At 32.1% G+C, this 15,782-nt stretch overlaps 1 protein-coding gene across 2 annotated transcripts in view; it reads right to left on the bottom strand.

The window, feature by feature from the left end:
- The window catches only part of LOC135139429 (uncharacterized), a 229,932-nt gene extending 219,526 nt beyond the window's left edge, over window positions 1-10,406 (bottom strand). For both annotated transcript variants that reach the window (XM_064069657.1, XM_064069656.1), the window contains exon 1: window positions 10,026-10,406. In XM_064069657.1, coding sequence (XP_063925727.1) covers window positions 10,026-10,278 — 253 coding nt within the window. In that variant the 5' untranslated portion in view covers window positions 10,279-10,406. The remainder of the gene's footprint in view (window positions 1-10,025) is intronic.
- Between the last annotated feature and the right edge of the window lie 5,376 nt (window positions 10,407-15,782).

The following is a 15,782-nucleotide window of genomic DNA, read 5'->3' on the forward strand; positions in this document are numbered from 1 at the left end:
ACTGAAAACACGAGAAATTGCAAAGTCTGAAAATTAAGAAACTAGAAAAACGAAAAAATCAAAAAACTGAAGAAACGAAAATTTGAAGAAACAAAAAATTATAAAATCGAAAAATCGAATAATTAAAAGATAAACAAAATATAAAAGCATAAAACCGAAAAGAAAAATTCGAAAAATTGAAAGATTTAAAAGTTGGAAAATTGAAAAACTAAAAAATTTAAACTGAAAATTCGAAAAATTTCAAATGAAAAACTGAAGACACGAAAAATTGAAACAACAAAATTGTAAAAATAAAGCAAATATGAAACCCAAACGAAAAGTTGTAAATCGAAAATTTGATGAAAAAGTTAATTAAAAAATCGAAAAATTGAAAATTGAAAACTCTAGAAATTTTAAATGGAAAAATTGCAAAATCTGAAAATCGAAAAAACAAGAAAATCTAAAAATCGCAAATTGAAAAACTTAAGAAACGAAAAATTGAGAAAAAACAAAGATTATAACATCGAACAACCGAATAATTGAAAAAAATAAAGAAAATAAAAACCGAAACGAAAAATTGCAGTCGAAAAATTGAAAGATTCAAAAGTTGGAAAAATGAAAAACTGAAAAATCAAAAATTGAAAACTGGAGAAATTTTAGACCGAACAATTGCAAAATTATAAAGTCGGGACATTGAAAAATCGAAAAATTCTAAAAACATAGAAAGCCGAAATGAAAAATTGCAGATCGAAAATTTGAAGAAAAAGTTTCTCAAAGAATTGAAAAACTGAAAAATTAAAAATTGGAAACTAGAGAAATTTTAGACCCAATAATTGTAGAATCTAAAAATAGAAGAAACAAAAAAGTGAAAAACTGAAAAAAATAAAATGAAAAAGCAAAAAATTAAAAAAATCGAAAAATTGTAAAAATAAAGAAAATAAAAAACCAAAACGAAAAATTGCAGCCGGAAAATTAAAAGATTCAAAGGTTTGAAAAATAAAAAACGGAATAATTCAAAAATTGAAAGATTTCACGTTGCAAAACAGAAAAATTATAAAATTAGAACAATGAAAAACCGAAAAATTTAAAAAGTGAAGAAAATAAAGAACCGAAACGAAAAATTGAAGACATGAAAAATTGAAAAATTAAAAGTTGAAATATCGTGAAAATGCAAATCTAAAAATTGAAACAACCAAAAGTTGGAAAATCGAAAAACTGAAAAATTTAAAAATGAAAAGTGAATAAGTTGTATATGTTAAAATTGAAGAAACAAAAAAAAATAAAAATTCAAAAATTTAAATTGAAAAAACAAAAAATTATAAAAACAAAGAAAATAAACACCCAAATGAAAAGTTACAAATCGAAAATTTGAAGAAAAGGTTTATTAAAAAATCGAAAAACTGAAAAATTAAAAATTAAAAACTCGGTAAATTTGAGAGCGGTTAATTGCAAACTTTAAAAATTAAAGAAACAAGAAAATGAAAAAGTGAGTAATTGAAGAAACAAAAAATTATAAATAATTTTTTGATTTTATAATAAATAAGTAATACATAAATAATATTCCCTCGACACCCAATGGGCAAAAGAGGGTAACAGATAATATAATATTATTTTTATAATAAAAAATTATAAAATCAAAAAATGAAATAATTGAACAAGAAGATTCGAAAAACTGGAAAATTAAAGATTGAGAACTCAAGAAATTTCGGACTGAAAAATTGCAAAATCTATAAATTGAAGAAACAAATAAAAGATAAAAGTCGAAAAATCGCAAATCGAAAACTGAAGAAACAAAAAATTGAAAATGTAAAAAATTACAAAATCAAAAACCGAATAGTTGAAAAAAAATTATTGTAATTGAAAATTTAAAAGTTGGAAATATGAAAAACTGAAAAATTTAAACTTGAAAACTCGAAAAACCGCAATTCTAAAAAGTTGCAAATCGAATAAGTTAATCAATGAATCGAAAAATCTGAAAATTGAACAAACAAAAAATTGAGAAACAAAAAATCGAATAATTAAAAAAGAAGAAAATAGGAAACCGTACGAAAGATTCTGTCGAAAAATTGGAAGAATCAAATGTTGGAAAATTGAAAAACAGAAGAAACAAAAAAATAAAAATTAAGCAACTGAAAAATTCAACTCAAAAAAGCTGCTTTTTATAATCTTTCAAAGAAGTGGGATGTGTTGTACTTTGCTTTAGGAACGAGACCAATTTTTTTTCAGGTTTTTTAAGGTAATAAACGAGAACGAAATCCCTCACCTAGAACCGTTGTAGAGTCCAAGTATCTTCTAATTACTCTAAACACGAACGACTCGCGTCATAATTAGTTAATACTCTTCCCGTACAAAATGACAGATGAACTGTCACAATTAGTACAGATGGTCGCTTTCCTCATGTTCCTTCCACTCACCACTCCCTTAGGAACCACCAAACTAAGATAAACACCACAATAACTCAAAATTTTGCCCCAAGTTACAAGTAATTAATCTTTTGATTAAAGTAAAGGTATCCAGCTAGCTAGCAGAAACACGAATTGTTTTGGAATTGATCTTGTGGGAATTTGATTAATTACAGTGGGTTTATTGATTTGATGGAGTCCATGGGAACAAGAAGTGGTCAATCATTGTTCCATGATTAATAGATTCTCAAATCGACGCCTAATTAAACCATTTAACGTATTTTTTTTGCAGGTGATTAATTTCGTACGGCTGACAATTCGACGGATGTAAGGGCAGTATTAACCCGTATTCGCAGACTCTGATCATCCGCGTTTATTTCATTCGGCGCAATTAGGTTCTGGTTTTGGTAATGAAAGTCGATCGCGGCTCGGTTCCGAGAGCTTAACGAGAAAATTTTGTAATTCTAATCGAAGCCTTTTTATACTAAACGCTTCTCATAAATCTGGGCTGAAATATTGCCTCAAAAAAACCTCAAAGTCTGGAAGTCGCTCCAAAAACATGCAGATAATTTTCTCTTAGCTGGCTGTTCGCTCTTCTCGATAACTATCGGCAATAAATTAATTTAATTTAGAAAACATAACAGGGTGTCTGTTTTATAAATAGGCCTTATATCCGAACTAACGAAAACAAAATCATAAATATAAAGAAAGCCTATGTTTGGCTAGAAACTTGACCCATTTATTGTATGCTTTCGGCCTTAATAAGAAACTTTATTCATTGGTTCTCGTCTGTCATAGCTGACACCGAACCCTCCTCTTTATGTTGCCTTCTCAACAACAAAAACATACAGTTTACAGTATAACATAATATATCTTTTCAGTTTTTATGGATGCTTGCATTTATTACTCTAGTATACTCAGCAGTAAACTTTATACATATTGCACAAAAAACATGTTTATTTTGCGTGAAAGGAGCTTTATGGCTGATCATTAATTCTATCGCGAGTTGCACACTTAGGATACCACAAAGTGGAACAATTTGGCCCTTTTTGCCCCACAAAAAGGGGCAAGTTTTTATTTTTTCGACAGTAATAATTTTGTTGTGTTCAAATGAGAAACGAGATAAATTTTTATTAATAAAGGGAGCATGCCCCTACTATTAGCTAGAATGGAGAAGAAGGCACAGAAAACCTTAGTAAATTTTACATGATCAGAGAAACTAAAGTTCCGTCGACTTTTTTACCAGACTTGTGTTTTTTGAAGTGTGGAGGAAAGTTGTGAAGCTTATTCTCTTAGGACGAACTGACAACAAATTAAACGAATTTTGCAAAAATAACCTACAATGAATTTTTAGTTGGTTTTAATGTAATGCCTTTTTTTCCTGGATTGCTTTTGAAAATATTTATATAAATTTCGCACTAAAAGAAAATTGAAAATATTTGCCATTGTTAATTGAAGATTCTATTGAATTTTAATAAAATAGTTATTTTGATTACCAAGTAGTGTGGGTACTTAAAATCTAATTTAAAAAAAAAAAACAGTTCTCAGTTACTCTTAGTACTGAGCAGACTCAGTCGAGCAGGTCAGGTCAGGTAAGGCCAGGTCAGGTCATAATTTCATAGCAAATAATTACTGTGAACAATTATTATTATCAGTTGCAAAATAACATTAACTCTGACACACAGGAGATTACTAAAAGATTTACCAAGTTTAAGAGGAAATACCGTGTGATCAGAAATGACTGAGTCTGTTGGCTATCCCGGATTTTTAGTTGAAATTAGTGTCACGATGTTTTCTACAATTTCTGGTTGTCAGCTGTCAAAATTGACATTTTTAATTTGCAAAATGTATTCAAAACATAACCTAAATTTATCACATGTCATGACTGACATATCTGTCACACAATTACTTCCGTTATGCCAACATAACCGCAAGAAAAGGTAACAATTTTGTTTGAAAGTACTGCTAATAGACTCAGACATCTCTGATTACACAGTATATTCGTAATACGTTTTAAAAAGTCGATATATAATCTAAATTTACTTTGTTATAACTTTCTTCAGCCCTGAAGCACAATTAAACACATTCAGTTTTTTTTTTATAAAAATTATAAAATTTAACAATCTCCACGTATTTTAAATATGTATGTAAATACAAAGGTAGATTATTAAATTACAAAATATGAAACAAATTTTACTTAGCGTTTTAAAATCTACATATTCATAAAAGATACCCACAATTTCAGAATATTTGTTAGTTTCGATGATTTTCTGTCTAACAAAATCCGCAGCAGACGACAAACGGAAACGGAGGGCCTACTGTTTCCTACTCCAGGATTTATGTGAGTTACTTGTGGCTGCGATATTATTGATATTAAACAATTTAAGGAAATTTGACGCAAGACAACATGTCTGGACAAAAGGAGGAAGCCAGAAGAAGTATTTGGTGGTGACAAATTAGAAAAAAATGCACGCTAAAAAGATATAAAACATGATTAAGATACTTAGCCTAACGACATTAATAAGAATATTATACAAAAATTGGTCCAAGTTATTTAGAGATTTAGAAGTGAAACAGTCAAACAAATTCGATGTATGAGAAAAAAGTCAACGATGATTATCATACGAAACAGGCAAAAATATTGCACAAACATTTTTGTAAAGTAATTGTGAATAAAATTTAAGGCGGATTCATAAACCACAAGTATAGGAGTATATTATTTTATAAAATTTAAATCATATTTATTGCACAAAATTTTGAGCGAATATCATATTGTTGGTGGAGATGATTACACACATTTGAATTGGTGTTTCATCATTTTCATGACATTCATAACATACTAAATTTGGCAAAAATCGGTCTGGTATTTTTGGAGATTATCAGGAAGGAAAGACCTATTTTTTTCGTACTCTACGAGTCATGAAACGTCGAGAAAATATGAACGTAGTCATTCACCGGATGAGCTCTGTTTCAATAAACTTATGTTTAGGAAGTAGAAATTACACGAAGGTTATTAGGACAGAATTTTTCTCACCTCTGAAGTACAGTTTTTTCAAAAATTATAAATTGTTTCTGTGAAATTTTACTTATTTTGTAATAACCTTTATAAACTAAAAAATATGTAGACAATGACAGTTAAAGTATAAAGATAATGATGGTTTAAGGACTTCCCTCGCCCCTAAAATACAGTTTTATTTGTATGTAAGAAGCGAAATGACATTCTATAAACGTGTTTTGACACGTTTTTTTTTGTGCACAAAATCCAACTTTTTTTGTTAACACTTAAATATGTTATTATATATCTCAGCTGTGACGAATTTTTCATTCTTTGTCGGATCGAGGGGCAGAGTGTAATTGCAAAATTCATATTTCCCTACAAAAATTTACAATTTTGAATATTTATTCATTTTCTTGTTAATAAAAGAAAACCAAGTATATTAAAAAAAATTGGTAAAATATAAAATCCCGCCCACCCGCCCTATCCTAATTGTGATCATTTTTTTATTTGTCGTGAGCTGGGCGATGAAGCGTAATTGCAAAATTCATATTTCTCTATACAAATTTACCAATTTAATTTTTTGGTTATGAAAAGAAAACTAAATATATTAAAAAAAAAAAGTAAAATATAAGCCCCCACCCACCCACCCTATTTTAATTGTGATGATTTTTTTATTTGTCTTGATCTTGGGGGCGGAGCGTAATTGCATAATTGATATTTTAAATTTTTGGTTACGAAAATGACACTAAATATATTAAAAAAGGCAAAATACTAGCACATCTCAATTGTGAAGATTTATTTATTTGTTACAAGTCACGGGGTGGGGCTTAAATACAAAATCTATATTTCTCTATACAAATTTACCATTTTAAACATGTTTTAAATTTTTGGTTATGAAAAGAAGACTAAACATATAAAAAAAAGGCAAAATATAAGCCCCGCCCACCCACCCTGTCTTAATTGTGTTGATTTTTTTACATATGTGTCGTGAGCTTGGGGGCGGAGCTTAATTGCAAAATTCATATTTTTTTAGAAAAATGTACCATTTTAAACAATCATTTTAAGTTTTTGGTTATGAAAAGACTGCTAAATATATTTAAAAAAAGCAAAATATAAGCTCCGCCCATCCGCCCTACCTTAATTGTGATGGTTTTTTAATTTGTCGTGGGCTAGGGGATGGGAGCTTAATTGCAAAATTCATATCTCCCTATAAAAATTTACCATTTTAAGTTTTTGGTTATGAAAAGAAGAATAAATACGTAAAAAAGGCAAAATATAAGCCCCCACCCACCCGCACTATCCGACGATTTTTTTGGTTGTCGTAATTTTGGGGGCGGAACTTAATTGCAACATTCATATTTCTCTATAAAATTTTCCCTTTTTAAACATGTTTTAAGTTTTTGATTATGGAAAGAAGACTAAATATATTAAAAAAAGGCAAAATATAAGCATATGATATTGTATTTTTTAGAGATTCTTGTAGAGCTTGTTATTCTGAAATCATTAGTATGTCATAGTTGATCACCCATACCCTGCTACTGTCTATAATTCGAAAGCATTATGTTATGAAAACACAATTGTTTATACGAGTATTTGCTCTAGACTCCAGAGTATCCTTGTCCTCTACCCATGACGGGAAACGGATTAACAATTGTCCCAAAATTATCAATGTACTGATAAAGAGCAAGGCCTGTTTAGTGAGTTTCCCATTTAAAAATGTTCTAATCAGCGTTATTTCAGCAAGGACATTTATGTCAATTGCGACACGTGCAGGTAATACTAATAATAAAACACTGGGGTACCGTCCGTGAGATTTGAACAATAAAAACGTAGATCATACAAAAAAAAACCCATTCCACATCCGAACGTGCGGCATTTTTGCGTTATACATCAAAAAGCGAACACTACGCTTACGCGATCAGCCTTGTAATAACTCCGCTTATACACATAGTAACATAAAAGATTTCTGTCCAATTTCGATTTTTTATGAAAATTTGGATGCCTCGCGAAAAATCTCAAGGCCAATTCATAAACAACAAGTACAGGAGTATGTTATGTTGTAAAATTTAAATCCTACTTAGTATGAAAAATTTTGAGGAGATGTCAGCACATTAGTGGTAAGTTTGATTAGGCAAATTTTAGTAGCGTTGGCCCATGTATACGACATTCCTAACATATACATATAAAATTTGCCCACAATCAATCCCGTAGTTTCTTCCTTAGCTTACGCCCAGGGAATATGAAGATAGGCCCATGAGAGGATCCCGACTCGCAACCGTATTTTTTAACGCTGCGCCACCGAGAGTTCGTAATCAGCATTACATATAATATGTTGTTATAAAATTTGAAGTTTTTTACGAAAAATTGAAATTTGGATGTCGCGGGAGAAGGTCAAGGCAAATTCATAAACTACATGTCTATGCTATTTTATAAAATTTAAATAATGTCCAAATTTTTGAGGCAATGTCATTAAATTGTTGGATGGGATGATTAGCAAAATTTTGATGAGTTTTTACCATTTACGCAAAATTCACAACAATCGGTCCGGTAGTTTTAAAGGTAATCGGTCTAATATAAATCGATACAAACGGCGGACGAACGGCAGACTTATTGATATATAACGTTGAGACCATTACAATACTTTCTTCGCTTACGCTTGGGATGTAAACAGAAATACAACAGTTTAGTAGAAAATAGAAAAATACGGTAAAAGTATAACAGCAGAATAAGTTACGAAACAAAAAAACTCTAAAGAATGATAATCACGCTGTCTAAAAAATTATTTATACTATTGATAAATAGTAACAATACACACTTAAGGTAAAGTAGGATAGAAATAGAATACACAAAAATCAAATTAAACGTACTGAAATAATATTACAGCAACAGAGAAGAAAGACGTCGAATTGAGGTCAAGGCAAACTAAAAAGCACAAGAAACACCTGTCTGGTGACTAAGATAACATCAGCTATAGATGTGGGTCTCAATAGTTATGAGTATTTATCACGAAAACTGAAGTAGATGGTCAAAATAAGAAAAAAATTCCTTAACAAAACAACGAACGATAAACAAAATGAAGAGGGTTTGATAGAACATAAAACAAAACAAAATCTGGAGTTAAAAAAATTAAGGTAAAGGAAACTTTAAATGGACAAGCAGAAAGTGAACAAAAAGTACGAATGTTATAGATATTTTCAAAACTTGGCAGAGGAAGATTATAAAAAATTGTAATGAAAAACTGAAGTAAAAAAAATAAAATGATGAAAAACTAAAATAACTTGGAAGCAACCAGTACAAAAATAAATGTGACTAAAATAAGTCTAGAGCAAGGAAGAAAAATCTAGAAAAATCTTCACTTTCTAATTATTAAAATGACTGCATAGTGTTAATATGTACTTTAGGTGAAGTCAAAACAACGCAACGAAGAAGCTTAAATCAGATCCACATTTCCAGCATAAAGATTTATAACGCATTCACAATCGATAAGAAGTTTAGTGTCGTAAAGAAAGTAGCGTGAGTGGAAGAGTTGGAAATACAGTTTAATGTAGAATCGTCCAGAGATTTTTCAAGAAAATTTATTTTAATGTGATGTGGTTTGTCAGCGAAAAAACGCATACGAAATGTAATGTAGTCAGTTTGTATTCAATGCGATTCCACGTATGCAGTCCGTTTAAAAGTCCAAGTTGTTTTAAGTCATTTTAAAGATAATTTAAAGTAAAGTCGTAGCTAAATTTGATATAAATCACAATAATTTTCAAGCAAGGTTAGTATCTCCCGAAAATTTTAAAAACCTCATTTCTTTCTGATTTTGCGAACTATATCTGCTATGTACAGTACCAGTCACAATTCGATTCGTAAGCATAAGCCAGATATCGGTTACGTGCAACACGTGGCCAATATTGACCAAACATTATTATAAAGTAATTGTCATAAAAAGTCAAAGCAGCTTCATAAATTACAAGTACAGGAGTACACATTATATAAAAATTCAAATAGTATTTACTACGCAAAATGTTGAGGTGGCGCCAACAAATTTTAGACAGACAGACAGACGGAAACGGGGACCTATTTTTTTCTAAATAACATAATTTATATTAATATTTTAATAATAATTATTAAAATTGGTCTAAAAATCGATATATAAAAAATTCTTATCAGTAAATGCAGATTTAAATTAAACAATTAGTGTCAAGCGAACGTATTTACAATTATTTTAGATATAGTTATTAAGTATAGTGAAAAACAATCCGATGAACAACGAAATTATAGAATCTCGGTGGAATGTTTTGACCTGAAGATTTCGGTCAAGCAATGTATTTATTACGTTGGTTCTACGACGCAACTAACCCAATAACAGAAAATGAAGTCTTTTATCTGATCTAAATGTAACCCAAAAAGTTTGACTTAATTTGATTAGTCAGGTAAAGAAAATCCACAACCACCTGAAAATGGTAAATATAATTTTGTTGTTATTTAGTTTTGTTGTAAACTATTTTGTTATTGTTGTTTTGTTCATCCTTTCAACGGTTTGCTCTCTACATTTCTCCCTTTGATCAGTTATACCCCAACGATAATAATTCGTTTAAGCTCCCATTTCCAGAATGTTCGAGGTAGCGCCAAAACCCAGCGCAACCTTCTTCACCTACCCTGATATTCGATCCCTGGCACCACCACCTCCGTCCTGAACAGTGCATGGGTAACCTCCACCTCCAGCTCACTGCCATCGTCCGCCTCTTCGCCAGCGTCCATCTCGCACCCATCCGCCACCGCCGCCGCCACCGTGCCTTCCGGCGGCCCCGGCGACCTCCCCGGCGCCGGATCACCCGCACTGACCGGATTGACCAAAAACCCCGTGCTGCACAACAACAAGAACACGAGAACCGTAAACAACAGCGGCATGATGACCCGATAAAAAAGAAAGCCTTTTCACACCAAAACTCGAAAAAAACAATAGGTTAGATTAAGAAGCGATACGACCGAGGCATCGTAGTTTCACAAGTAGAACAATGTGTACACAGAGGGTGCAAAGCGAGTTTCTGGGAAGCCGAACGCACACAAACTGAGCCTGCCGAGTTGCGGAGCGCCGAGGCGCTTCCAGCGATCGATTCCATACTCAGACGGAAAATTGCTGAAACACCTGAAACGTACGCTACGGGCTTGGAGGTACAGAGGCATACCTGCTGCGGAGGGTTATTGCGACGAGGTTTACGACGGCTTGGGGTCAACAAATAAGGTTCAGGTGGAGAGGAGGTCGGGATTGAGATGCCAAACTTACAGCGGGGGAGAAAAGTTGGGAAAGGTTTGTCACACTTTATCGAGGTGCGTTTATTATGTCTACATCAAAAAGCGAATAAGCGACGTTATTTTTAAAACAATTTATGTCTCTAGGTGATCTGGTAATGAGTAGACAAAAAGCGAACCGAAAGGAATGAATACTAAACCTGGAAACTTTCCCGAAAACTTCAAATTTTGTTGTATGGATTATTATTTTCAAAGTCAACAATTTATTTCTCAGTAACTCAAATTTACACGATTACCTATTACAGCGATTATGTACAGAATAACTCCGTGGTGTAACTTGAATGAATTCGCTTACTGGATTCCACTTACTGACTGAATAATCATCGTTCCCGATGGTGGCCTCTATTTAAACCTATATGTTCCTCTCGATGGATCGAGAACGCCGCTCCAGGATTTTCTGGGCCCCACAATCGAGACTTCCGGTAACCCGCTCCAGACTTGTCTTTATGGAACACCGCTCGGCCACCGTCACCGATGATTTCATTAAAAAAGTTTTATTTTAAGCAAAAAAACATTAAAAACAATCATATTACAAATCAAAGAACACTTCTTAGAACTTTGGATAAAATATTATTACAATAATCCTAGACTTTATATTTTACACACGTATTTCAGTTTTCTTTAAAACAATTTATGATTGTTATATGTTCCAAGTTGTCCACTGTAAAATTTTTTCGCCGATCATTTAAAATCTGTTTAAAATTGGAGAACGTGCGTTCAACTTCCACACTCGTTGTTGGCGCAAATTTGAATTTTGCAACTAATTTTGAATCTTATAACTCCAAATTTTCCACTTTCTGGCCTTGTAAAACACGAGCAACGTCGGAAAGAACACCGAAATCTGCATTTTTATTTAACACTTCGTCAAGTTTTTGAGATACTCTAGTACCAATATCACCCCTTACTGCGTTTGCTTGTTGTTTAAATTCTTTCACTAAGTTTATGGCATCTTCCAACAACATGTTGGGTTTTTCTAACTTTTCTATTACCTCACATACGAATTGACAATTGTTTCTTAGAAAAGCTAGATCTTGTCGCAAATCTTTGTTTTCCAAAATATTTATGCTTTAATCGATTGAGAAGAATCTTCGCTAAACTCCGTAACTACTTCCTCAAATTCTTTGATATATTTGTCATAATAAAATGTGGCTTGTAACCATGTTCCCCACCTCGTTATAATCGGCTCTGGGGGCAATGGTATGTTTGGAAATTTTTCCTTAAAATCTTGCACTCTTAGTGGGGCTTTAACAAAAATCTTTTTACCATTTGCCACTAATTTATTAACAATAGGAAACTGCAAACGTATTCCTTTAGCTACTCTGTTTAAACCGTGGGCAATGCAAGTAGAGTGAATTAAATTGGGGTACAATATTTTTAGATTATTCCCTGCTTTCAACATATAACGAGCTGCATCCGAGATCATCAATAAAATTTTATTCGCCGGTACGGCATTTGGCAAAAATAGTGACGTAAGACTGTCATTTACAAATTTGGTAATCATATTGCCATTTGTTTTATCTAACATTTTCAAACTTACTACATACCCTCGACTAGGGAAATTTTCATTTAAGATTTCAACAATTAAACTTGCCACGTATCTTCCATAACTATCGGTTGTTTCATCAACAGCGAAGCAAAAATAATTATCTCCAATGCGATGTTTAATGTCGTTGTAAACTTGCTGAAACACTGGGCCTACATAATTTTTTTGGAGAGTGCTTTCAACCGGAATATGTCGATTGCAGTGTTTTTCAAGGAATTCTTAAAGAGGGCCTTTCTCCAATTTTTTTAAAGGTATATTGGACTGGATCATCATTTTACATAAATCGAAATTAAACTGAAACTGCTCATCTTTTGTGGAAGTGGATGCAACAGATTCATGTATGGTCTGCTGTTTAATTTTAGAAACTTCAAACATTTTCTTCCTTTCTACATGAAAAGTCGTTCTGACATGTTGCGTCACGTTATATTTTTTATCAGTTTGAATCTGAAACAACGTACATATACAGGATTAACAAAGGAAAATAGATTAAAAAAAATTAGTGAGCTTACGGTTTTCACAGAAGCTCTGTAGAATATTTTGTTGTTTTCTAATTTTAATACTGGAAAATCCCTTATCCACTCATCCGGCGTCGATTTTACTTTCGGCATTCTTTTAAAATATTAGTAATATTACCAAGAAGAACTCAACATGTAACAAGGGAGAACCACGTATAACACTGTACTACCACAGATGCGATAGACTGATGGTTGTGAAATAAACGGTTCATTTACTTAAAAGTTTCCATTAGAAAAATTTTAAGGTAGGTAGTTGGGTACAATAATCCTTTTTTCTAGAAAATCTTCAACGGTCTTGCCGCAAAATGCCGAAAAAGAACATCTGGTTAAAAGCTTTAATTCATATCAACGGAAGTAAGGATTTAAAGTCATAAAATCTATGGAATATTTTTCCAATCCTATAATAAAATTTTATTACCCAAACGACCGGAACCTATTCACAGAAAGGGTCTTGAGTAAGTGTACTTCAATGGTCAAGTCCAGGTAAAATGCATACGATACGATACGGCTAACTAACAAGTATTTGTCATCCCGACATGGCCGGCATTTGAACAAAATATGCATTAAAACTCATATTCTTCGAAAAAAGCATTAAATAAGCATATAAGTTTTAATATGCATAAAATTGAAAAAAAAAGCAAATAAGCATAAAAAGAAATGTGTCAAATGACTCCAAATTGTATCATAGTTACAGATATAAAAAAGTTTTGAAGTGCTTACATTTTTCACAAAAAGCATTAAACCTAGAAATCCGCTCTCTAATGATGACATACCAGAAAGCTCTCGACGGCCCATAGGCGACGTATGGATTTATTTTGTAACAATACATTTGAATTAGGATTTCCCAGGTCTAGACAAAGAAAGCAGATTTTTCATTTAAAGTTGGAAGCGGTTTGTGATGGTTTTTCTAGAAGTCTTTGTTTTCTCTTGAAAGCGTTAAAGGTATTGTTTTCATTCACTTACATTTCAACAAGTAGAAGCATGACGAAAATTGAGCCGTGAGGAATCCTCAACTCAACGACTTTCCTGAAATCATATTTTACTTTTTTGGACATTTTACCTCAAAAATTGTGAATATTAAAATCAGTTCTTTGTGACACAATTTTTACCCCATATTAAGGGAGAAACTATTCCACGTTCCACATATTTTTATATGACAGCAAACACACAGAACCAATGCAAAATACTTTTATTTGAAATGCTTTTACGATGTTTTCCTAAATCTGTATTTTATACCGAGTGACTATTAAGGAGGCTCGCTAGAGGAAGTATAGCAATGTTTTCCTTTTTTCAACCAAAAATATGTGATAGAGAAATATCGTAAAAAAGCACGATTGTCTTCTGTTTTTTCCTCATTTTGGTGCTTGAAATATGATAGAATCGTTTGAAAATCACAGTAACAAAGTAGCGCATTTTAAAGGTCGCTGTCATATTAAATAATTGTTAGTAGTGCAATTTATGTAAATAATAATGTCTTTATTAAATTTAAAAGATACCATAAGTTAATTCAAAATACTTCGAACGATTTTAACAGGAGTGTTAGTGAATAATTAGTAATAAATAATAATTTGAATTCAACATCAATGCTCAGTTTTGGGTGTCCACACAATGAAATAAAGTTGTGAAATCCCTGTGATAAGCATTTGTTCCTGGTGTTGAAAGTTTTGCGAATTAATTTTATCAGGTTGGAAAGAGATTTAAAATTTTATGATGCTATCTTCTCAGTGGTTTTTAGGTCAGGACAAAATTGACAACTGTGAACTGACATCCTAACACTGCTGCCAATAATTCAGAATTGCCAACTCAAAAATTTGCTTCAATCATTAATAGTCACTCGGTATTTTAAAATGAATTTAGAATGCGTTAACTAGATAAAAAATTTCAAATGAATATACGTTTGCAGTTATTTAGATATTTAGGCTAGGACTAATTTATATTATATAAGTATATATTTATATTTATGTCCAATAATTCACAAGTAACGTTATGCTGAACAGATTTGAATTAAAACAATCAAGAAAATCGTTAAATATAGGCAACCATGTGCAAGTTTAGTTCATTTAGGTAGTTGGTAGCTCCTAGGGAATTTTAGTTAGAGGGTTGGTAGTAAGGTGTGCTGGCTTGGTAGAGCATCGTGACACGTCACTTTTGTTTGGTTTGATGTGAGTGAACCACGTGGTGAGTTAGCTAGGTTAAGTTTAGTTGGTTTGATAGTTAGAAAAGGGAGGAAGGCTTTGTTTAACGAAAATTAATCGTATCGATTGCGATGCCATAATTTCCCCAACAAGCGTAGCTAATTGTTCCTGTTTACCTAATCGGAAATATGCGGATTTTCGACCGACGCTAACACGTGGTGTAAATTTGTTTTATTGTTTGTAAATTCACAGTTCATGTTAGGATTTTAATCATTAACTGGTTCTAACACAATCTAACAGTGATGGGTTTATTAACTAAAATACTTGCTAGGAGATTTCATGAAATTCACTTAGTCGGGACTCATGCTTTGTTTACCAAATTATGAATAAGGTTTCTGGATGCTTATACATTGACCGGCAACAACGAGGTACGGGGGGATTAAAAATTTCTCCCTTAGGCAATTACCATCGTTATCATCATCACATCGCCGAGACATTTTTCTCGCAACAACAAAATTATATCACCGAGACGCACTTTGTGTTTATTTATCATGTTTCATGTATTTTGTTAGGGATAAGCTGGGGACAGTCCACGATTTAAACTCTCAAAGCTAATTGTTTTATGTAACCAATCACTTGGATCAAGGCATCATTTAACATAATGTAAATTCTTTGTTTGACTCACTGATAAAGTGTGGCAGAATTTAACATAATGTAAATTCTTTGTTTGAATCGTTGATAAAGTGTGGCATAATTTAACATCAGGTAAATTCTTTGTTCTAGCAGTGGCCATGTTGAAAGGGTATTCTCAAACCGAGCAAATGTTTGAACTGTAAAATTTCGTTGAACAAATTAACAACATTGTGGGTCATGTGGGACGTCCATTTTACTCGTTTGATTTATATCATT

This window comes from Zophobas morio, unplaced genomic scaffold (genome assembly GCF_036711695.1).
Source record: "Zophobas morio isolate AGI-343-1 ecotype UQ-CSIRO unplaced genomic scaffold, CSIRO_AGI_Zmor_V1 ptg000031l, whole genome shotgun sequence".
Lineage (NCBI taxonomy): Eukaryota > Metazoa > Arthropoda > Insecta > Coleoptera > Tenebrionidae > Zophobas > Zophobas morio.